Source organism: Solanum lycopersicum, chromosome 10 (assembly GCF_036512215.1).
Source record: "Solanum lycopersicum chromosome 10, SLM_r2.1".
Classification (NCBI taxonomy): Eukaryota; Viridiplantae; Streptophyta; class Magnoliopsida; order Solanales; family Solanaceae; genus Solanum; species Solanum lycopersicum.
The window spans coordinates 1,328,110-1,353,232 of NC_090809.1; the positions used below are offsets into that span (position 1 = coordinate 1,328,110).

Here is a 25,123-nt window from a genome sequence, read left to right on the forward strand (position 1 = left end):
CCTCCTGAACTTATTTTATTAATAATTTTCTACCTCTTTTCGACCTACGTGACACTATCTTGTGGGCCCAATGTTGGTTGACTTTTTTTTCAAGCTAGTGCTACGTAGACCGAAAAGGGGTAGAAAATTACTTATAAAATAAGTTCAGTGGGGTAATAGGGCCTTAGTATAGTATAAGTGTGTCTGTGGGACTTCGAACATAGATTGAAGGGATACTTGTGCATTTTCCCTATTGAATTTTCTTAAAAAGATTTTAAAATTAATGAAAATAAGTTTAATTCCAAGTTAGAAGTTGAAAATAATGAAATATAACTTTCATGGACATATGGGGTCATAATAAGACAAAGTTTGATTTATTGTATTTTATTGATTGACAACATTGAATATTTTTAATATTAGGTATGTTTAGGATCGAGATAGTGTTGATCAACCAACTGAACCTTTGTCCTCGTTTGGATATTAGGAAGGAGAGATCGTTCTAATTTTGTATGCAATCTTAGACTTGAAAATCTACGATTCTGATTCGATTTCTCACCTTATGATCCCTTTCCTATTCCCGTTCCTTACACCCAATTTTATGAGAAAAAAAAATCACTTGAATAAGAGTATTAAAGTAGAAATTTGAAGAAATATTAAAAATAGTACTCCTTGTGAGAAGAACTAGAACAAATAGTGTATCTAAAACCCTATAAATAATCCATTCTATGTACTTCCTATTGAAGTAACATAAAAAAAAAATTTCAATACTCTCACCACCAAACTCCACTACACAAGAAAGAAAAAAAAAAGTTTCATGTTTCATTTGTGTTGGCAATTTTTTTTTTCTTAAAAAAAATAGATACATCAATCAAATTATTATACATTTTTTTTTTCTTGTCTTAAAAACTTTGTTTACAAAGTTTTGTATTTTCCATATCATATCTTTTACAACTTCCCAACTTCAAGTTCCATTTTGCCTCTAGTAGAAAATCTTGAAACATAAACCCTGCAATAAATAAACACGGATCATCAGAGGTGGACCCAGGATTTGAAGTTACGTTTTGAGTCAAATATCTGTAGTGAGTCCTTTAATACATATACAAGAGCTATTGGATTCTTGTGAATGAAGAAAATGACTTATGTCGTACCAAACATTAAAATGCTATGTGGTTAATTTGCTACTATTACTATGGAACCCCAGAAAGCATCGAGAAAATGACTTCTGTCATACCAAACACATCGTCTCACAAAAGAAGATGCGAGCTTACCAGTTGATAGGATGGGAAATCAGTGGAATTGTTCTGTCAAGAGAAGAAAAGTGAGTAGAGCAAGCAAAACTGCAGGCAATAAACCAACTTGGGATTTGAATGCTGCATGACTTTTGGGAATATTTGGTGGTAACGCGCATTCTTCACCGTTGAAAATCACCTTAGAAGGGAATCCATCTCCACCTTCAATGTTAGCATTTGGTGTATTTTTCTTCAAGAATGAGATCACTGATTGTTGTTTTCCAGGTACTTTTGGATCCTTATTAGGATTAGTTCCATTAACTTGTCCAACCAAATAGGTCAATCCTTTCAAGCCTTGCATAAAAATCGTGTTGGATCGTTGAGGTAACTTAGTCCCATTGAATGAGTAAACGTTTTCGTAGCCATCACCAATATTCTTCTTCATCTGAACAGCTGTGAACCAGTCTACAAACGCGTCATTTCCCCAGTTAAAGAGAGTCATACGAGCCGTCCATCCAGTTTTGTAATTGCTTTCCAAGTGCCAATTGATACTAACTCCACAGTTATCAGGACAGGGGAGTTTCTTTGGCATTGAGCCTAAATGCTTGATCCTGTTCCATTCTTTAGCTAATTTTTCCCTGTCTTGGAAAGGGACTAGAAGGGCTTGTGCAGGTAGAGGCAATGCTTTTCCATTCCCGTCACATTTAGACGGCTGTTCACAGCCACAGGCACAAGTGTTGCAGGGTACAACAGAGTCGGTGTAGAAAGCTGAGAATGAAACACAGCATTTCGCCTGTTTTGGCTGTGGACGCGTGATGTTGCAAGTGATTTGCCAACTAGCAACAGCATTAAGAGTAATTCCGATTTTATTAGGATCAGGGAATCCTGTTGGATCAACTCTAATAGGCGGACCACATTTGTAGGACGGATTGACTCTACCCACGATATTCCAGTTCTGAGGCGGATACAGGGCAGTTCTGTTCATATCAGGAGGAAGTTTGAAAACTTCCATCTGGAAAATAGATCGAGCCTTAGTCCCGTTCATTGTAGTTGGCAAGAGAGCTCCGTTTTTGCAACAGAAAGGTAACTTGCCAAGTTTGTCATTGTTTTCCATTTCAGGTGGCAAATCGGATATGACTGGCTTCTTTTGGCAATTCATGACAACACTGAAATCGAAATCCTTGTAGTACTGTCCTTGAGGTCCGTAAATGCATTCTGAAGGATCCTTTTTATGAGTATACGCACCTTTCATGCTATAAATGAACTCGTTCCTCATCCACTCCCACGTCAAATTCCAACGATCAAGACGTCCTAATGGACTGATGTTATCGATGGTTACCTGAGCTTGATACTTGTTCTCAAACGCGGATAGAACATCATAGGTGAACGAAAGGTCTCCATTTTGACGTTCCATAAACTTGATGGAAGTATTTTTCGGCTTGAACTTTGGATCCTTTTTGCAGCACATCTGCATAAATGTTTCTGCAAAATTCACAACATTTTCAGATGCAAACACTACTATAGTAATCAAAAATTCGATGAACAACATTTTGTTTGATCTCTATAGTTATCGTGAATTCAATTATTATTGTAAAAAAAAAACCAAGAATATACATACTGAATTTCTTAGGAGCAGGGCATTTGTATCCATCATTGATGAGATTAATTGACTTCGGCATTGGAGTTGCTTTCGCCGGAACACCAAATTGCGTTCCTTTTATCTTCACCTGCGCCGCCATCTGAGTAAAATCACCGGCAGTTTCAATTGCCGTTTTCAGATCAGACTGCGGGAACCCAGCCAAAACGGTACCGTTTTTACCGGTTTTTACCGGAAATCCGTCGCCGCCCATAGCTACAGCTCCTTCAGTAGAAATCAAAACCTCATTATGCTGGAATCCTATTTGAACTTTCCATGATTTGAGCTCAAATAGACCTGTATTTATCACCGTCAACATCGACGTAAAAGCCCATGCCTGTGCCGTTACGTTTTTCACAAAAGGATATTCCCTTTCCCTATTATCAAACGCGTACGTCACGAATACACCGTCGCAATTCTCTTGCGCCGGCGGCGGCGCCGCCTTAACCGCCTCATCGCCGCCGCCGTAATCCTGACCATTACATACCTCAATACTATAACAAAACACAACTAGCACAATGCAATTGATCAAATTCATCCATGGTATTTTCATTCCTTCACTTCTTACGATCATTTGAAGGAATATCAATGGCGGAAAATAGTTGATCCTTTATTTTTTATTTTATTTTTTTTCAGGTGTATCTCAGTTCAATTTTTTAAATTTTTATTTATTTTTTTCCGAGCGGAGACGGAAGAGAACGATGATGAACTGATGCCGCGTGAAAAAACACACGGCAATCAAATCGATCAACTACGTCTCAATTTCAAATAAGTTGATTAATGTTGAATATGGAGAGAGAAAAATGTACGATACATAAATATAAAAGATTATGAATCAAACGATTAAAACGAATTTTAAATGACTTGTTCAACGAAATATGTTCCTCAAGTTTATGACTATATTTGAGGGGGAAACACAAAATAGTAAGTTTACTATATATGTTTGAATTATTTTTTTATGGTTAGAAATGGAGTTATGGTTAATGTTGTAGAAGATTTTGTGATTTTTTTTTGGCTAATTTTTAGGAGGGAATGGAAAAGAAAAGAAAATAAATGTATTATAGATAGGGGTGAATTTTGATTCGATTTTATTAAATTTTAATTTGATTTTTGAAAAGCGTACATCAAATAATGAACTAATTTAGTTGGATGTTTTTTCAAAATGATTTGTTGATGTAAATGAGAAACAAAATAAAATAGGAATATTACATATCATCATATACTAATTAAGATGTATTTTTTTATTAAATAGATGATATTCCAAATAGGAAATATAAAAAATAAAATAATACTTCTAACTCATATGTATTTTTAATTATTACCTCCGAAAAGGAAAAAAATAAAGATAAAAAAAAAACAGTCCAAATTTAAAATTGAATCAAACCAAACCATTCGACAAAATATAAACGTACTTCATACCTTTAGCTATATGCACCCTTAACTTGCACATCAATGGATTACGTATTTAAAATTGAGGAACTTCACATATAGCCACTTAAATAGTTTAATTACTCTTCATAGCTATAGTTTGATAATTACAATTCGTAGCTACATGTTATATGAAGAAGAGAGACGAACGAGAGTGGGAGGGAGAGGAGAGAGGCGAGAGAGAAGGGGAAAAGAGTGGGAGAAAGGTGAATTGTATATGTATATTAATTAGATAATTGTATATTATACATATGACAAACGAGATTGGGAGAGGGAGGAGAGAGGCGAGCGAGATTGGGAGCGGGAGGAGAGAGGCGAGCGAGATTGGGAGAGGGAGGAGAGAGAAAGCAGAGAGTGGGAGAGAGGTGAATTGTATATGTATATAATTGCATATTATACATATGCATTTGTATATATGGCAAGCGAGATTGGGAGAAAGAGGAGGAAGGCGAGCAAGATTGGGAGAGGGAGGAGAAAGACGAGCGAGAGAGGGGAAGAGGTGAATTCCATATGTATATAGGTTAAATAATTATATATTATACGTATGTATTTGTATATTATGGCAAATTATACATATACAAACTTGATTAAGTATACAAACTCGAAGTCAACCCATGTAATTAATGTATAATGTTAGTCGTGAGTGGTAACTATAACAAACTATAACTATGATGAGTAATTAAATAATATTAGTTTGCTTCACCGCATAATTTCCCCTTTAAAATTTACCATTTTTGTTTGATATATTGTATATACACATCGACTTTTAATATCTATGTCTTTCAATTTTGAATGTGTATATATAGATATTTAGAGTTATATAAGATTGACTAAACATATATATTTGTCGTAACTCGTATATGACATTTTATATGATAATTTTTTGTATTGTATATATTACATCACTCATATATCTATTTGTTCAATTTTATATAAGTATAAACTTCTACTTTTACGTTTATAATTAGAGGACATAAATCTCAGTTAAAGTCAAATTACTACACATATAATTTAAAAGAATCATCTATAATAATGTATTATGCCAATTCTTTCATTGCACTAAGCTTTGACCTATAAAATTCTTTTATATCTCGTGTTGAAAATATTATTATAAATATCGGTAAAATTATCATATCAATCAAAATCGACATAACTTGACAGCATGAAAATAATAAATTTATAAAATTTCTATGCCGTCCCATATACATACATGTTGACTTATCGAGTAGAATAATTAACGGATAAATATTTTCTGTCAAGAGATTCTTCATTTCTATTTTTTAGAACTCAAATATAATTTTTTTTGGTTAATGATGGAAAGATTAAAAAATCTTCATCCATATAAAACCTTAAAACATTTAATCTTATCACACCTAATTTCAAACATTTTGTGTATGTATGTCTAAAGTTGATATTTATGCCCAAAAAAACCATATTTAAATAAATTTTAAATCAAATAATTGAATATGTGATAAACTAATTGAATTATATTAATTAGTAAAGTAATTTAAATAAGAAATTTAGATTAGAGTTTTTATTACTATTTTCGACCCGCCAGTTCCTCTCTCACCTCACGTCCATTGAACCGGATTATCGTATCGGAAATTGCTTCTCTGCGTTTATTTCTCCGGTGAACGCCGGCGATCTCCTTCTCAGGTAGGTTTCGGCCTCCCTCTTCCACTCAACTATCGTATTTTTGTATTTTTCAATTAGGCATTAACCCTAATCCAGTTTTATAATCCTGTATAATTTGTTGAATACGGATTGTTAAGCTTTGTGGTTGTGATTTTAACAAGTTAATTTGCTCAATTATGCCTCATTTCCAACTAATTTGAGTTTTTTCTGTATGAATCATCTGCTTATATGATACTAATTTTGAATGGATTACATTTATTTAAGCTATTAACTTTGGGTAAATGATTTGCCGCAAATCTGTTTGTTTAGCTGGCCTCAGACAGGTTATGTCTTGTGAAGCTTACTTTGATGGAGTTCAGTTTCTAATCGTTTTAAATTTAGAGGTTTCATTCATGTGAAGTCAACTTATGTGAAAAAACTCCAGATATCCAAATCACTCTATCCTAATTGTTCAGTGTGGCACCCGAGAGTCGAGAGTGTGACCTAGTGGTTAGTGAAGTGGATTGAGCACTATGAGTTCTCAAGTATAATTCAGATAGAGGCAAAATAGTAGGTGATTTCTTTCCATTTGTTTCTGTTCTTGGTGGACAAAAAATTACATGTTTTGTTGGTGGAAGGTGGAAGATATCCTGTGGAATTAGTTGAGGTGCGTGCGTGCTGGTCTATACACCACGATTATCAAAAAATAATAGTTTATTGTTCATGTTTTCTGGGATACATTAAGAAATTTGCAATTCAGTTACAGTGCTTTCTGTCTGTTTATGTATAGAAACTGAAATTTTAGTTCTTGAATTTCCTTGTGATTTTGACAAGCTAATTTGCTCAATTATGCCTAATTCTAACTAGTTGAGTTTGGATGTATGAATGATCTGCTTACATTCCACTCTTCAAGCCTATATGGCCTCAATATCAAATAGCCATCAACCTATGGCGACCCTCTTCCTTTATCCGGCCTCAGACTGGATATGCATTGTGAAACTTCTTTTGATGGTGTTCGATTTCTAATTGGTTAAAAATTCAAATCATGTTCAGTCAGCTGATCTGAAGACTGCCTATATCCAAATCACTCTATTCTAATTGTATAATGTCAGTTCTTCTGGCCTACGTTAAGGAATTTTCTTAATTGCGTTTAAAGGTTTTTTCATAGCTAACTTATTATGCTGACTCTAACTTGTTTGAGATTGAGGCATATTGTTTGTACTTATCATACCTTGTGTATTGCTCTATCAGACAGGATACTGCACTGAGTATTGAAAAATGGAGGACATGTTGGTAGTGGTTCTCTCGATGCTTCTGGCTCTACTATTAGTTCCGCTTTATCTTTGGAAGCGCCGGCAAAATTCTCAGTCTTCCAGAGAACATGAAGATGAACCTCAGGTTGATATGCTTTTCCTTTTGCTATGGTTTTATGCAGCTTGTTCAGTTAAAAACGCGGTAACGTAAGAGGATTATTCTTGAAAGTTCTCCAGTACAAGGTGACAGGAATATGGGATTGATTCTTTAACCCTCCTAACTAGAGAATGATCTGCAAGTGGGTATCACACCATCATTAGGGTTTGAGAAGATTATGAATTGATAACGCATTAAAGTATTGGTATAACCATTTAGTAGTCCTTGGCCCATTTTATATAACAATATGTGGCTGGATATGATGAGCTTAAGATGTTAATATGAAACTAATTTTATATGAATGACAACGAAAGAAAATATCAGAGTAATGGTTATAAGTAGTTTGATAAAGTTAAGTTTAAATAGTTCAATGATTTGACTTCTTAAAAGGTGTGAAAATTGTATAGAAATGTAATTATGCTGAATACCTTGGGATATCCTGAAATGTATTTTATAAATCGGGCCGGAGGGAGTGCAAGACATCAGCATTAATATACTCACTATGGTGACATTAATGGAGGGACTTGTAAAAGGCACCTCAATGTTGTTTAATCGTCATTGTATTTTGGAGAAATGAGAAATTAACTCATCATTTAAATTTAGCAAAACCTGAAACTTTTATTGGCTAAATATCAGGTTCAGCAGAGGGACACTGTAGTAAGAGCCACTGGAACGCGTCGAATGCGTCGAAGACCAGCTTCTTCAGCTGCTAGCACATCTTCAGCTGCAGCCAATATAGATGGTATTCTTTCCTTCATTTCTTGCTCTATTGCAACTGTTTGTCTAATTTTCTTCTGGTAATGTCTAATTATGTTTTTCTTTCCATGTCTGTATCACTTATTCATTTTTGAAATCCGAAAGACAATATTACTTTATCCAGGATTTTTCCCAGTAATTTTCTGGTTCAACTTTCAAGCTGGAGGGTAAAAAGAAATAGGCCACTATTTCTCACCTTGAGCCCCTGCTTCAAAGTAGAATATGCAAAAGATAAAACTACAGGAGGATTCTCCTTCCATTCTTAAAAAATGAGCCTAATTAGCTGTGGCTTATTGGTTTGGCTATAATTTTGCTGCTTTATGTTCATCCTCATTGTGACAACTTCATTTGTAAAGTTATTGCATCAAACGAGAAGTGAAGGGTTAACATTCGTGGACAAAATCATGCATATTGTTATGTTTCTTGGTACAGAGATGTATTTTTGAGTGACTTTTAGGTGGCCTAGCTCTTCTTGGCTATTGTCTCCAAACTGCTTTCCCTGCTTTAGGTGCACTAGATTGAGTTGATGATTCACGATGACTGATTCATGTTTATATATTTTTTAAAATATGTGCAGAACCGGTTGGCAGTGATGATGAAGAACCCGGAGATGGATATTATACTGCAAAGTCATCAAAGAAAAAGGAAAAGAAGCGTCAAGAGCGGGAAGCACAAAGACAGGTATCTCAGACTTTAAAGCATTTACTTTTTAGGAGTACAGGCATTTGCAATAAGTCCTCTCAAATCATAGAAATATAAAGAGTACAAGCTTTTCCAACAAAAGACACAACATTTTATGCATTCAAGTTTGCTAGGTTAGGTCTTTGACGCAACTAAGAAGATTAGGTAAAAAATATAGATAAGTTTAACAAATACTAAGATAGAAATGGAACAGTACTATACTTCGAAGAAAATTAATTATATGGAACTGAATCTGCTTGGTGTGCAAATTGTCAATTTTTACCTGGTTGCTTCCCGTCACTTTGTGGTTGGGGTAATTTATCTCATATCTTGAGGGTGCAAAAGCTAAAGAGTGGAACGATTTTACACATTTTGCAGTGTGTTAATAGTGGGATTCTCCGTAGAATTAAGTCTCCCTTTAAGAGTCACGAATACCATCTTAATGACTTTAGTTATACTGCATATGACTTGTCTTTTAGCTTTCGAATCGATACAAGGAAGGCTGTGGGAACAACACTACTATTTTTTCTAGGAAATGTGCATTTCTATCGCATATTGCAACATTTAGAAATTGAAAAATATCAGGGTTGGTCATAATCCTTCTTGTTGACTATATAGACTGAAGAAGCTGCTCGGGAATCAAAACAGACAAAGCAAAGCCACTATGACGAAATCAGGAGGAGGAAGGAGGAGGAGCGTGAAGCTCTAGAGCGTGCACTGGTAAATATCTGCCTGTGTGGAATCACTTTATATATTGCAGAATTCTTATGAGAGAACTGGGATAATCTGTGTAGGAAGAAGAAGCCAAGGCTCGACAGGCCAAAGAGGAAGAAGCTGCTGCATTAGAGTTTGAAAAATGGAAAGGTGAAATTTCAGTTGATGCTGAGGGAACAACTGAAAACGAAGTTCAAGATGGAAGCCAGGGTCTACTTTTTGATTTTGTGGAATACATTAAGGTAATTTCAGTTCATACCAGTTAACTAATGACACACCAAAGATTCATATGCTATATCTACATCTTTCCTCTTCTTTTTCTTTCGCCTTATGGTTGCGGTGAGATCTTCTCTTTCTTGATAAGTACATTTTCCTCTAACAGTCTTAATTCTCAAAAAAAGAAATACATTTTCCTCTAATTCACATTAGAATTATTAACATTCGTCTTAACGTACTTAAGCTTGTACAATAAATTTATGGTCAGAAGATATTCGCGATTTGGTGAAATATATTGACATGAGTAGGTCAAATCTTTTTACATGCAGAAACACAAATGTGTGCCTTTGGAGGATCTTGCGGCAGAATTCAAGCTGAGGACTCAGGTAATCACTTTTTTTCTGTTACCCATTTCTGGATGTTGGTCACCATGTCACTTTTTTTTATTGTATAGAATAGTGCTCGGCATTTTTGGTTCTCTAAAAAGGAAGCCAGTTCTTTTGCTGTAGTGAATTGTTGAGTCATCTTCGTACACTTAAAACAAGGATATATAGAATGTGTTTGGAATGGAAATATTTTCTAATTTTCCCATGGTTGGTTGTAGAAAAATAGTTTTCTTAAAAATGAGGAAAATGACTTGTATGTTAGTAGTAAGGAGCACAAGTTCCATAAGTAACATTTCACATTGATCGTCTCCTCCCCACCCTCACCCGTGCCACCCCACACCTTTACCCCCAGCCCCACCACTCGTAGTATTTACCCATAGATTATACGTAAATGTTTTTGAGACAGTATCGTTCATTTGCTTACTGAACATCATAAAATAAGTAACAAAACCACTTATATAATTAATTCTAGGAGAACATTTTCCTCCACACTAACACACCCGTAATGTTCTCGTGATAAGCTAACCATTATTCTTGTATCGCCCTCTCATTACCATTACTGTTTATTTCGTAAAATGCAGGAGTGTATCAATCGTATCAGCTCACTTGAAGAAATGGGTATCTCCTTACCTTATCTTAAATTTTTTATCAAATTTTACTGTTCTTTCTTGAAGCCGTGAATTCTTGTTCTCTCCACGTTGACTGAACGATAGATTATTTCGTTTTGATCAGGGAGACTTTCTGGTGTCATGGATGATAGAGGGAAATACATATACATCTCACTAGAAGAAATGAGAGCTGTGGCTGACTACATTAGACGTGAAGGTAGGGTGAGTATCTCACACTTAGCTAGCAAGTCTAATCAATTCATTGATTTGGAACCAAAAGTTGAGTTAGTTGAGGATATAGGCAGCATCGAGGAGGAGGCAGTTGTTGCTTCAGCTTAATAAACTTGTTGTATGACTAATTTTAAGAAAAATCAAAGCTTAATAGACATGCTTTACCCTAATTTACATGTATTTCCATCTCCTTTCCTTTCTAGGACGTGTTTATTGATCAATTCGATATTTTTGTTTTTGTTTTTTAGAAATGTCATACCAATGCCATACAGAAATAAATTCGATATGGCTTTTTGGGTTATCGTGGATCTAGGGTCAAATATACACTTTAGTTATCTTCTTTTGTTGAGTTTCATACCTAAACTATCAAATTTCCTATCTATATCATCGCTAGGTTTATAACACCAACACATCTCAATTAGCTATTGTTCACTTTTCCTACCTAAAATATCAGTAATTGAAGGAAAATTGAACAACTGGTACAGTTATATTGAGATAAATATTTGGTAATAACTACATAGAGAGCTCACACCTAATAAGCCAGTATTAATCTTTGAAAGTCAAGTTTAATACATTTTTCGAGTTCCATGAAGAAATTTACCAAGCTTCTCTTAAAACATTTTTCGTGTACGAAAATAGAATTCATGAACTAAATTTTCTGGTATGCTGGTTCATGACTTTTTATCAGACCACATTCGATCCAAATTTAATCAGGTCTGGTCAAAAAAAGGTTTAAGGTCACAAATAACCACAAACGGAACGATTATCGTTCACGCAATAAGAAAAAAAAGAAGGTAAAACAGGCATACCACCTAAGAAAATCAAACATGCACAAAATGCTAAGCAACAACTGAAAGATAGTAAAGCCCATAGTTCAGTTCTATTTGCACACACACCGGTTGTTCCGGAAAATACAACATTATCCATAGCTACAGCTACTGTGCAGAGTTGTCGACAATCGACAAAGTACTATAAATAAAACCAGCAGAAAGCTAACACTAGTAAGTCCCTTTTTCTTTTTATAAATCACTAGTTAACTTTATTATAATTTTACTTGGGATAGCATTTTCTGCATTGACACGACAAATATAAGAACTGCACGATGATTGATGAAGGAAATCAGAAACCATGAATTTTGATGTGTTCTTTCTTCACGATTCCAGCCTGTTTCCAGAAAGTTAAAAAGTCGAAGAATTGTTAGCAACTATCAAAATATATTTTCACGTATCAAAAGTGGATGCAAGGATAACGGATTTAGCACAAATATCCTCGTGATGGTAGCATATACTAATAATATGAACACAAGTGAGAATTATTGATGCAAAGAACAATCACCTGGACAAGAAATGTAGAAACGTTCTTTCTCTGATCACCCTGGAGTTGAATAACCTGTAAAAGTTCGATTATGTTTACACACAGCACTTACATTAGTAAAATGTTGTAACACATTGATAGACAGAGATATCAATCTCGCCAACACGAACCTGGCCTAGTTCTGGATCCTGGACAACAGTACCATTGCAGCAAAACTCTTTCTTAAGGTCCTTTAGTATTTTATTGTAGCTGAATTCTTTCTTCAATCCTTGCACAGTTGTCAGGCTTTTCCGACCATTTCTTTGTTGTATGCGAATGTGTACATAATCTTTTGTCCCAGCTCCAGAATTATCAGCATTTGCCTCAGCAAAGGGATCTAATGAAGACATCAAAACAAGGACGAATGAATCCTTTACGAATCATAATTGGAAAAAACCCACCCACAACCAAACCTAGCGAGATGATTTAGTTATTTGCTTCATTTGCATCTAATCCGACAACCAGCACTATCCCAAAGCAAGTTGGCACAGCTATATATAGTTCACACTAACCATGTAGCTCCATTTGAACTAAAAGTTGTCACTAGCAAATCTTTAAAGTGATCTTACAAAAAATAAATACCAATTCAACTGAGAATTAATAATACATCAGACAAGTCGCATACCAAAAGCAGCGGGAACTTGGAGGTCGAGATCAGACATGAAACTTTGCTGAGAAAAAAGATAAACTTGCTCAAATCACCAAACTTGGATGCTCAGATCTAGCGTAGAAGAGAAGATTCATCAATTATACAAACAGAAATCATAAGCAAACTTCCCCACAAAGAGGAGCACATATTAAAGAGATGGCATCAAGCAATATTGCAGGACAGAGACACCAATATATCAGGCATGAAACCCTGTCCAACAACTAACATAAGGCCAACAAAACAAACAAAAAAAATATTACTAAGTTCTATATTATGACGCCAAAAAATCTACAAGGAAACAGTTCTTCACAGAAAATCTGGTTCATTCAAAGCGTGATCACAACAACAAATCAAAGGAGTTAAAATAAAAAACATGACACAAAAAAAGAAGTTAAAGACGCCCTGAACATATCTTTTGCTTTAAAATTGAAAACAACTAGACAAAGATACTGACAAGATAATAGTTCCTCGAAGAAACTTTTCACAACAATGAAGCAATGAAAACAGGCGGAATTAGCACTTAAAAGTATATAAACTTGATCAGATATGCCCTTCGTTAATAATTTATTGATCAATAGTTGATCCAATCCAAATATGCAATTGATTAAACGATTAATAAGCAGAAAAGCCTAAACATGCCCTTAAAGTATGTCAAATTGAACTGTTATTCCCTTCGTTACAATCACAAACACCAGGCTAAATGCAAATCAAATTGTTAAATAAAATTCCCAAAAAAGGTAAGAATTTCAAACAAAAATCCGATTCTCTATTAGTTCAGTGGATCCAAGGATAAAAAAATTACCACACCCTAAGCTAAAGCCATAGCAATCAAATCACTAATAAAATTCCCAAAAAAGAAGCTAACTTTCAACTAAAAATCAGATTTACATCACATCTAAAATTTAACAAACACTAAACTAAATCTATTAAAATCATATCACTTGCGAAATGAAAATTCCCAAACACAGAACCACAAAAACAGTTAATTTAGCAGATCATCAAAAAAATACAGACACATATGTTCGCTAAGCTCAAAATCCCCCCCAAAAAAAAATCTTTCAAATAAAAATTCAGTTTTTTCTATATTAAATTTTAATTTAGCACATCAAAAGTCTAAATCGAATCACTACCGATCAAAATTACCCAAAAAATACATAAAAATCAGATTTTTATCACATGTAAAGACTATAAATCAGTTTTTTTAAGCAGATCTAAGGAAAATCAATATTAACAAACAATTTGCAATTAAAAATTACCTGAAAAATTAGGGTTTTGAGAGAGACCCTTTACAGATTCGGATAAGTCTCGAGCAAAATAAAGAGAAATTAAACTACATTGAAAATTAATAGAGCTTTCGGGTTTTGGGCTTATGTCGGTTGAGGACTTGGGCCTCATTTATATTTAATTGGGCCTTACTCTATCCCTATTCTTTTCCAAAAATCCCCTAAAGGAAAATGACAGAATTCTCACATTTAAGTTTTCTTATTGTCATTATTTTCATTAGTATTATAAATTCACAAAATTTCTTATTTTTTGTGCATCAGACTAATGTATCAGCGGATCAGATTAATATATTTTGCGCCTCAAATTAATGTATCAGCGCATCAGATTAATGTATCTCGCCCATCAAATTAGTGTATCATGTATAAAATGTAATGTATCTTAATTAATGATTAATGTATCTCGCGTATCAGATTAATGTATCGTCTCTTATATTATTGTATCAGTTTGAAGGATTTCTGTAGCTATAAACTATAAGGAACAAATGGTAATTTTACCTTAAAAGTATGTGATTGTTGTCATTTGCCCAAAAATATAAGGATAACATATACACCGTCAACGTCTCGGTACATTACGTTTCGATATATTATTTTGTTGATATAAGCTATATGTCTTGTTACATCGTTCAACATCCTGATACATTACATATATGTCCATGGACGTCGCATAAGAATGATGTATCCAATGCAATCAACGACGTTGAACAATGGGATGCTCGTGAACCTATTATTTTCGGAAAAAAGTTATAATTATATCTTGAGAAATTATTAGTTATTTAATAGAAAAAAGTTCGAAATATTTTTAAATTATGTGAAACTGAACAAAAATGTTTTCAGTCAATAGTTTAGTATAAATCGTCAATATTTTGGTCTAAAAATGTTTTATTATTCCTTTTAAGTGAGTAAAAATTTTTAAGTGATGACATAAATATATTTATTTTTTTTTTTCAAAATTTAAAACAAACCCACAAAATACAGAAAAAATAAAATAAGAGGTTTCTTTGAAGAATCCGAGAAGATGAGAGATCAATGGATGTTCTATATAATTAACAAATCTAACATGAAGAATATTCAAAACCAACAAACATAGTTGCCATACTAATTTCAATTTGTTGTTTTATTTTGTATGAGGTGTTTGAGTACGGAAGCCTGACTGATTTAAATTCGTGTTCATTAGGGGATAGTAATCATATTGGATTCAACTAAAAGTGTTCCTAATAAAACAACATTCATGCGTTGTGCTCTTATCAGTAGACTTAAACCATACAGGTGTTTACCTTAGAAAATCGCTCAATTATCAAAAAGAAAAGAAAAGCACAAAATCAACACAGATAATATGTCGAAATGGCCAAACGCCTCCTACAAAAGAGATCATATTGATTGATGACTCTTCCAATCCGGCGAAATGGAAAGCTTTGGCATGTATCAAAAAGAAAAAGGAGTCAATAACAAACATAAGTAAACCAACCTTGATGCCAAACATAATTAAACCAGACTAGTTCCTTATTATTCACTATAAGAAAAACATGAGTTCACAACACATCACAAGGTCACAAGTAAACAGACTAGTTCATGAACAAACACAGCAACAGACAGACACAAAACACCAACAGCAACAGACCCCTTCAAAAACCACCACGGAGACGGAGGACAAGGTGCAAAGTAGACTCCTTTTGGATGTTGTAGTCCGCCAGAGTCCTTCCATCTTCAAGTTGCTTCCCTGCAAAGATCAGTCTCTGCTGGTCCGGTGGGATTCCCTCCTTGTCCTGAATTTTAGCCTTCACATTGTCAATGGTATCAGAACTCTCCACCTCCAAAGTTATGGTTTTCCCAGTCAAGGTCTTCACAAAAATCTGCATACCTCCCCTGAGCCTCAACACAAGATGAAGGGTTGATTCCTTCTGAATATTGTAATCGGCTAATGTCCTTCCATCTTCCAACTGCTTGCCAGCAAAAATCAACCTTTGCTGGTCTGGTGGGATACCCTCTTTGTCCTGAATCTTGGCCTTTACGTTGTCAATGGTGTCGGAGCTTTCCACCTCAAGGGTAATAGTCTTGCCAGTCAAGGTCTTCACGAAGATTTGCATTCCACCTCGGAGACGCAGGACCAAGTGAAGGGTTGACTCCTTCTGGATGTTGTAATCAGCAAGGGTACGGCCGTCCTCAAGTTGCTTTCCGGCAAAGATCAACCTCTGCTGGTCTGGTGGAATACCTTCTTTGTCCTGAATTTTGGCCTTAACATTGTCAATGGTGTCAGAACTTTCCACCTCAAGGGTGATTGTCTTGCCAGTCAAGGTCTTCACAAAGATTTGCATCCCACCGCGAAGACGAAGGACCAAGTGAAGGGTTGACTCCTTCTGGATGTTGTAATCAGCAAGGGTCCTGCCGTCCTCAAGCTGCTTGCCCGCAAAGATCAACCTTTGCTGGTCTGGGGGAATGCCTTCCTTGTCTTGGATCTTAGCCTTAACATTGTCAATGGTGTCGGAGCTTTCAACCTCAAGGGTGATGGTCTTTCCAGTCAAAGTCTTCACAAAAATTTGCATTCCACCACGAAGACGGAGCACCAAGTGAAGGGTTGATTCCTTCTGGATGTTGTAATCAGCAAGGGTCCTGCCGTCCTCAAGCTGCTTGCCCGCAAAGATCAACCTTTGCTGGTCTGGGGGAATGCCTTCCTTGTCTTGGATCTTAGCCTTAACATTGTCAATGGTGTCAGAGCTTTCAACCTCAAGGGTGATGGTCTTTCCTGTCAAAGTTTTCACGAAAATTTGCATGCCACCACGAAGACGGAGCACCAAGTGGAGAGTTGACTCTTTCTGAATGTTGTAATCAGCTAGAGTACGACCGTCTTCAAGCTGCTTTCCTGCAAAGATCAGCCTCTGCTGGTCTGGGGGAATGCCTTCCTTGTCCTGGATCTTGGCTTTAACATTGTCAATGGTGTCTGAGCTTTCCACCTCAAGGGTGATAGTCTTTCCAGTGAGGGTTTTAACAAATATCTGCATCTGTACACAAAATTCAACAAAATAAGCACACATACTCGAATAGACACAGACATGACTCTATAAAACGAGATGACAGATTAAAGTTGATATTTCATATCACAAATCAAAACCCAACAGAACACCATTCATAATCATCATCCAATAAGAAGGCTTCCAATTTTTTCAAAACAAAATAATTGACAGGCTTTAGATCATAAACACAGACCAAACAACACAAATAACAGAAATTTAAAGGGATAAGCAGAGGCTATTTTAAAAACCACACAAAATTCAACTTGGTGCATCAACAAAAAATTGAAACCAAAATCAAGATTGAGTTCTTACAAATAGAAATAGGAAGGTTCTTTATATCATAAACAAACAAACAACAGAAACACACAGGTCAAAAATACAACAACAACAATATAGATTGTGCAAGTGATCCCACAAGTGGAGTACGGAGAGGGTGTATGCGAAATTGCTATAGAAACTCAGCTCACACAAACAAAAAAAAAACAGAAAACGAAATGAAGCAGCGGCTATCATATAACCAAAACAACACATACAGAAGTTGAGTCAAAATCAAGACTCAACTTTTCAGATCATACTTGTATGGTTTTTCAGCTCATAAACAAAACTAAAATACAATCTTTTTAGATCATTAAAAGGTTTCCAAGTCCATAAATACAGAAACCTAAGGCACACACCAGGTTGAAACAAAATCAAGATTTAACTTTTAGAACAAAATTAAAAAGCCCTTTCTGATTCAAAACCAGACCCAAACACAACAAATAACACAATTAACAGAAAACTAAAGCATACAGAATATTGAAAACAAAATCAAGATCCAACTTTTTTAGATACCCAATAAACCAAATAGCACAAAATACAGAAAATTAAATCATACAGACACTCAAACAACATAAAGATTGAATTTTTAAAACAGATTCAAACACCCTTTCTGATTCCAAACACAGACACAATAAACAAATAGCAAAAAAATACAGAAAATTAAAGCATACAGAACACTAAAACAACATAAACATTGAATTTTTAAAACAGATTCAAACACCCTTTCTGATTCTAAACACAGACACAATAAAAAATACAGAAAATTAAAGCATACACAGCACTCAAACAACATAAAAATTGAATTTTTAAAACAGAATTCTGATTCTAAACACAGACACAACAAAACAAATAGCACAAAATATAGAAAAAATAAACAAAAAAACTAAAAAGAAGGAAAAGTATACCTTGAGAGGTTTTTTTTCTGAAGAATTTGAAGAGATGAGAAATCAATGAATGAATTGGGGTTACAGAGAGCCTCCTTTTATAGTTGTTAATGGCCAATTTGTGAAGAAATTGCCAATGAAGTAACCAATAATAGTATGACACGTCTCCTTTTCTTTGATCGGTGGAGAAAATTTAGGTGCCGTTTGGATGGCAACTTCCTATATAATAATCCAACAACAACAATATTCAAATCCAACCAAAGTAGTTGAGACATAATTATCAATTTATTTTATTTTATTTTATTTTTGAGCGAGTATTGGAGTCTGACTAAGTCAAATTTCTATCACGTGAGATCTATTTAGGTGTGATATTCGTTAGAATTCGACTAATTTAAATTATGTTAGGAAATATTTTTCGTACTTAATCGTGATATGTGTTATGAAAGGGGCAACTTCATCTGATGGTTAATCAAAATAATTATTCTACCAATAGTAAGTTCGAATCACACAACTCGATTTTAGGATACAATATCTCTAAGGTATAAACTTAAAAAATTAAACTTTACGATGCTATAGTCAAAAATCTTAAACTTTGAATTGAATAAAATGGACTCAATTGCACGATGTTCTAAAATTTTAAACTGAAAAATCTAACTTCAACTGATAAGAAGAAAAAGAAGCAATATTTGAGCACTAAATGATAGTGGGTTGTAGACGAAACTATTATTTTCTTAATCAAAGATCTTGATTTTGAGCCTAAAGTGTTGTGTATGAAAAAACTCTTGATAGGTGACATTTCCCATGAATGAGCTTTATATATCACAAATACAAATTAATGGAACTTCAATACGAGTATCATTCACGGTAAGAAAAACAAAAAAAATATATTTACACTACTTGACTTCGTGTTTAGGAGTTTGTTTGTTTAGTACCGCGTTGTTTGCTTCTCACCCCTTTCTTCTACATTTGTGTAGGTTACGAACCTGAATTTTTGTGATAACCTCTCTTCCTTCATGTCCGAGTAGAGATTTGTGAGGTAGTTGTTTGTCATTTCATCCGACCCTCTTAGTCATATTTATGATCTTGTTCTAGTTTAGAGACAAATGTCATTTGAGTCTTGTATTTTCTTTCAAAACAATTATAATACATTAGGGCTTGTACACGCGACAACCAAGTTTTAGATATATTATGAGTATGGTTAAGTTAAGCGCATATATCTTATTGTGACTTTGCTTTTCACGTTTTATCTATCAAATTAAATTTTAAGCTAACTTGTCGTGGTGGGATAAGACAAGTAACGTTATATTCATTTTTGGATCGTGACATTAACCACCTTATATTTTACACCTAAATCACAAAAGAGGTCTTGGTTTCGAAAATGAATACTCGATGTGTAGCGTTTCTTACAAATAATCTTTACGTGATGCGTATCTGAATTAATCAAACATTAAATTGGATTAATTTTTTTTTTAAAAAAAAGAAGCAATATGTGGTCATCTATTAAAATTGGGCTAAATCTCAAATAATTTGCTTAAAATATAAACAAACATCATAAAAGTGGCTATCTTATGCAATATTCTCTCTATTTCTACAAAATCCATTAGCTCACTCATAGTTGATCGGAAAAAATCAGCACCAAATTCTCAGAGCTCTGATAATGGCTCCCGTAGCTCCCAGATCCGGCGACGCCATTTTCGCCAACGTTGAACGAGTGGTAAGTTTTCCTTCAATTTGAGTTTTTCAGACTAAATTTGAGATTTTTTTCGATTAAATTGGAACGAGTGGTACTAAATGTTGGATTAATTTTGTGGGTCCTCTGTAGAATGCTGAACTTTTCACCCTAACGTACGGTGCGATCGTGCGACAACTGCTTACTGATCTGGAGGAGGTTGAGGAAGTCAACAAACAGCTTGATCAAATGTAAATCCTTTACTTGTATCTTTTTTTATGTTGCGGCTCAATTTATGTGATGTAGTTTGACTGGAACGTAAGAATATGGTAAGACTTTGTAATGTTTCAACTATACTTAAAACAAATAATCTTTAAATAGAAGTGTGTAGTATAAATTGGGACAGAGGGAGTAGGTAGTTGTTTTGATAGCCTTATAGAACTTCGAATTGAACTCCGTCTATGTGATCGGAAGCATAGATAAAAAGGAAAGAAATCACCTAGTGTTTTTGTCTCTCAGTTGTGTTGACTATAGTAATTGAAGGAGAGAAAACTAGGTAATGCGCTTATTTGTTTTCCAGGTTGTGGGTTTTTTTTAGTTGTTTTGTTAGTTTTATAGAACTTCAAATTGAATTTCGGCTATGTGATTCGATGCCTAGTTAAAGAGGAAGGAAATCACCTAGTGTTTTCGTCTCGATTGTGTTTACTATAGTATTTGAGGGGGAGAAAACCAGGTGATGTATTATTTGTTGGTCTAGGTTGTGGGCTGGTATCGTTGTTCCGTTATTGTTATAGAACTTTCAGTTGAACTTAGTTATATGTGATCTGAAGCTGATATGAAGAAGGTTGAAGAGCTGACCATACATCTTGATCAAATGTAAATCCTTTATCTAGTTTCCTTTCTCCCCATCAAAAATTATGGTTAAAATGTAGTATTTGTTTTCCAGGTTGTGGGTTGGTAATAGTTGTTTTGGTAGTGTTATTGAACTTCCAATTGAACACTATCTATGTGATCCGAAATCCAGAAAAATGGGGAGAGTCAAGGTTTGAGTGAGTCGAGTCTATTAATGATGTATCCTATGAAATGAGCTTAAATGAAGAAGTTAGGTTCATATAAGCCGACCCCAATTTTTTTAGAATCGAGGATGATTGTAGTTGTGATGAATCATGGACTGGATCCAGAGGATCATATATAGCTCACTTTAGTTAGGATTGAGGCATAGTAGATTGATATCGAATGTAATTGTCTGTGGAAATTTAATTTAACTGTATTGGCTCGGAAGTACACAAAATTTGAGAAGTTTAACTGATTGCAGGGGTTATAACATTGGAATTCGGCTCATTGATGAGTTTCTGGCAAAGTCTAACGTATCTAGGTGTATTGATTTCAAGGAAACAGCTGAAGTCATTGCTAAGGTCTCTCTTCCCCCTCCAAGTTGCATTATATTTAATGTGTGTTGGTTTATTATGAAGTTTCAGTTTTATTTTGGAATAGTAATTCTGAATTCTGATATCCCACACATGCCAGTAGCCAATACAAATCCGAGTTGTTCAAAAGTATCAGAAGGAATACTATGGAAGTGTAAATTTTAATCAATGTTATGGAGGTTAATCACCGAGATGTGATAAATGGAATGACATGGACAGTGAAGATTCATATAGTCAACCGCAACTTACTTGGATTGAGTTGTTGTTGTTGATGTGGCAGTAGATTTGAAATTGAAGTAAGAATTGAGGCAAAAGTTTGAAACAAGTACCTTGCTCTGGAAGCTGTACTGTTATGCTGACTGCCAAAGCCTTGTTCTCAAATAATTAGCAGTTTGACTTGAACAACGAAGTAAAGAGCAATTTTGGTCATGTGGTTGTAATCCTCGGTTTCTCTATACAACTGAATAACTCTTTCTTCTTTTCATCTATTAAGGGGGTCATGTAAATAGTATGTCAAGTGAAGAGAAAATGCATAAAAGAGCATATAAATTTTACAGAATTAGCTCTTCATTTTTCAAGCCTCTTTATAGTACATAAACAAAGAGTTGATCAAATTAGAAAAGGTGTATACAAGAGCATAACTTCTTTCTTTTTTTAATAGAGATTCATGCCACCATTTTTCTTCAATCATTTCAAAGTTGAGAAATATAGTTAACCACTAAAAAAGTTAGAAACTATGAGAGATTTGTGTGAGTGTGTGCGTGGTTGGGGGGGGGGGGGGTGAAGAGCCACGGGAATTTCCTGGAGGGTGTATGGTCATGGATTTGCCCTGGGTTTCTAAGCAAGCAGAAGAGAAAATACGGAGAAAGGGAAAATAGAGAATGAGAGTGTGGCTGGTCATTCTTTGCCCCCTTTTTTAGAGGGATTGTTGTCACCCCTAGGATATGATACTGATGATTCTTGGATATTTATTCCTAGAGAATCCTCAAATTTAAATATAGTGAACGCTACAAGGATGGATAAGTTTTATGGACCTTAATTCAAATTCTAAATGTTACTGTGAATACAACCACCAATGATCCTTTCACACTTTGCTCTTTAATGGAAGATTGATGGTGTCCATGCCTACAAACACACATACACAAAAAGTATGCAGAAGGATGTATTAAATGCTTTTTTCTCTAGCTTATGTCTTTCAGATGTTAGCAAAAAAAGTTGGGAACGAATCTCCTAGTTGGTTTTATGGGTTGATCAGTTTATATTGTTGTTTCTCTGCCAGTATTCATTGGCAGTGAGCAGAATATATAGTTGTTTGTGTGTCATATTTGAGCTGAGCATCTCCACTTCTTACTACCCTTCATATTCTCAAGTTCATTTTATTAATAACATACACTTAGACGTAGTTGATCACCCTTTCAAAAATTATGCTGAATTTTTTGTTTTAGGAAACATGATTTCTTGCTGCTCATATGAACAGGTTGGCCTCAAAATGTTCCTAGGTGTCACAGCAACTGTGGGAAATTGGAATGCTGAGGGAACAACGTGCAGTTTAATTCTGGAGGACAACCCCTTGGTAGACTTTGTTGAGCTCCCTGATACATGTCAAGGTCTATATTATTGTAACATCTTAAGTGGAGTAATCAGAGGGGCATTAGAGATGGTGAGCTTCCCCCCTTCTATTGCATCTGCTAATTACCAATTTTCTCTTTACGTTGGCCTCACACAACATACATGCTTTGATCACCTCTCCCTCTCTTTCTCTGAGAAGAAGACACCTCTTATAGATATCAACACACGACGTCCTCATTTACTGTCAAGCTTTAATAGGAGTTACTAATGTGACTTGTCTTCCCTACTGAAATGGCGAAAAGTGTGCAATTAAAAGGGTGTTTTTCCTAAATAGAAACATTATGAACTATGTTACATTGTTGTCATTTTACTTTGCTTTCAAAGTGTCAATCTAGCAGTGCATTGCATTCCTTGTCTATTTCATGTCATACTTAAGTCAGGTAAGTTTATTTTCCAATCTTGCAGTCTCTCTAACTATAGAAATGTTAGATAGGGATCTTTATAATCTATCTGAATTGTCTCCCCTTGGTCCATTAGTAATCGTTAGGGTTTAGTAGGCGAGTTGCTGCAGGATATGAGAAGCAAATATATACTATACTGAATACTGTATAATCTTCTTCAGTAAGGGTGAATTGAGAGTGTCACGATTATTTTACCTATTATTGGAGCTTCAAATTTATCTGTGTTTACCTTGTGTTCAGGTGTCGATGAAGACTGAAGTCACATGGATCCGTGACATGCTTAGAGGCGATGATGCATTCGAGCTGCAGTTGAAACTTCTGAAGCAAGTTCCTGAGGAATATCCTTACAAAGACGACGAGTAACAGCTGAAACTTATGAATTTTGTATTACTTCTTCTCGTTCGATTTTAAAGCATCGTGTTGTGTTATCTGGGAATATTAAGCTCCCTTTACTCTCCTCCATTGTGATAAAACAGTTATTTTTAGTGTTTACTTACAATGTTAATGATTAGCAGCTACCTTGAATTTATTTTGCATCTCTTGCAGGTGTTCTAAGTTTCTTTTTTTTCTTCTTCTTTTGTTTTTGTTGGTTCGACTTTCATTGTTCGTATCCGTTCTAGTCTTGATGAACATAGTTACTCGAAACCTGTTGTTGATGGGTGGAAATCGGTCGATATCCTGTGAAACTTTCATTGTTCGTATCCGTTTGATGAACATAGTTACTTGAAACCTGTTGTTGATGGGTGGGAATCGGTTGATATCCTGTAAAACTTTCATTGTTCGTATCCGTTCTAGTCTTGATGAACATAGTTACTTGAAACCTATTGTTGATGGATGGGAATCGATCGATATCCTGTAAAATTTATTGAGATGTGCACAACCCAAACTGAAACCACTCGGTATATTCTTGGTATAGTTAGAAGAATTATATTTTTTTCCGTACTTCAAGGTTTGAAATTGAGATCTTTGATTAAGGGAGAAGAAATTTAATCTGTTGCGTTACATCCTTTGATATAGTTTGAAATTTCAACGATTTTTTTCGATTTGTCCTATATATGTATGTGTTTATCTTTGTAATATATCAGTGATTGCATTTAGCAGATAAAACATCACATATATCTATATAGTTACATGAAACGGTAACGTAAAATTCACGATATTTTCTTCTATAATAAGACTTGCAACTTGTGTGCATCTCAAAACTATTAAATCACATATAACAAGTGAATTGTACAAAAAGTACACAATGTACATACCTGTTAGATATTTCGTATGGCGTACAATATATCTTAAGATAAACATTTCGTTCCAAAAAAATCTTTACACCATCAGTATATATAAATCTAAATTAAATTAGTTTATTAGACCCAACCACACCATGATTTGCAGATAAAGACAGTCCAAGAAAGTAAGTAAAGTAGACAGTAGCCAGTAGGTCATTGTCCATTTAGAAACTCTGTACAAATCATAGAAAAAAGCCCAAAAATTCTACAATATTTCATAACTTCACATGAAGGCAAAGTGAAACAACACCAAACTATTTTTCTCCAATCTAATTTAAACACTTGTAAAAAAAAAAAAAACTTTCTTCAGTCCCACCTTCAAAAATCAAAA

The 25,123-nt window shown here is 34.7% G+C and overlaps 5 protein-coding genes across 6 annotated transcripts; 2 read left to right on the forward strand and 3 right to left on the reverse strand.

The window, feature by feature from the left end:
• Positions 1-675: 675 nt before the first annotated feature.
• On the reverse strand, positions 676-3,560 carry LOC101257902 (COBRA-like protein 10). Its single transcript, XM_004248269.5, has 3 exons — positions 2,827-3,560; positions 1,248-2,690; positions 676-985 (listed from the first exon to the last, which is right to left on the reverse strand). Exons 1-2 carry the CDS (start codon positions 3,416-3,418, stop codon positions 1,267-1,269), a joined length of 2,016 nt encoding a protein of 671 aa, XP_004248317.1. The 5' UTR covers positions 3,419-3,560; the 3' UTR covers positions 676-985; positions 1,248-1,266.
• Positions 3,561-5,643: 2,083 nt separating this feature from the next.
• On the forward strand, positions 5,644-11,189 carry LOC104649484 (DDRGK domain-containing protein 1). The gene is made up of 9 exons (XM_010328860.4): positions 5,644-5,928; positions 7,138-7,284; positions 7,933-8,038; positions 8,630-8,733; positions 9,352-9,453; positions 9,528-9,689; positions 9,993-10,049; positions 10,631-10,667; positions 10,782-11,189. Exons 2-9 carry the CDS (start codon positions 7,165-7,167, stop codon positions 10,994-10,996), a joined length of 903 nt encoding a protein of 300 aa, XP_010327162.1. The 5' UTR covers positions 5,644-5,928; positions 7,138-7,164; the 3' UTR covers positions 10,997-11,189.
• A 557-nt stretch (positions 11,190-11,746) lies between these two features.
• Positions 11,747-14,334, reverse strand: LOC101247963 (protein translation factor SUI1 homolog). 2 transcript variants are annotated; one of them, XM_004248321.5, is made up of 5 exons: positions 14,147-14,334; positions 12,867-12,962; positions 12,373-12,578; positions 12,224-12,277; positions 11,747-12,052 (listed from the first exon to the last, which is right to left on the reverse strand). In XM_004248321.5, exons 2-5 carry the CDS (start codon positions 12,901-12,903, stop codon positions 12,008-12,010), a joined length of 342 nt encoding a protein of 113 aa, XP_004248369.1. In that variant the 5' UTR covers positions 12,904-12,962; positions 14,147-14,334; the 3' UTR covers positions 11,747-12,007. The 2 variants fall into 2 exon arrangements, with proteins under 2 accessions (XP_004248369.1, XP_025888940.1); XM_026033155.2 differs by having other exon boundaries at positions 12,867-12,912; positions 14,147-14,264.
• Positions 14,335-15,652: 1,318 nt separating this feature from the next.
• LOC101256039 (polyubiquitin) lies at positions 15,653-18,642 on the reverse strand. Its single transcript, XM_004248264.5, has 2 exons — positions 18,405-18,642; positions 15,653-17,169 (listed from the first exon to the last, which is right to left on the reverse strand). The coding sequence occupies exon 2, from the start codon at positions 17,167-17,169 to the stop codon at positions 15,796-15,798; it is 1,374 nt and encodes a 457-aa protein (XP_004248312.1). The 5' UTR covers positions 18,405-18,642; the 3' UTR covers positions 15,653-15,795.
• Positions 18,643-19,917: 1,275 nt separating this feature from the next.
• LOC101243746 (uncharacterized) lies at positions 19,918-24,038 on the forward strand. Its single transcript, XM_010328859.4, has 5 exons — positions 19,918-20,097; positions 20,206-20,303; positions 21,368-21,467; positions 22,957-23,139; positions 23,750-24,038. Exons 1-5 carry the CDS (start codon positions 20,041-20,043, stop codon positions 23,870-23,872), a joined length of 561 nt encoding a protein of 186 aa, XP_010327161.1. The 5' UTR covers positions 19,918-20,040; the 3' UTR covers positions 23,873-24,038.
• Positions 24,039-25,123: the final 1,085 nt, after the last annotated feature.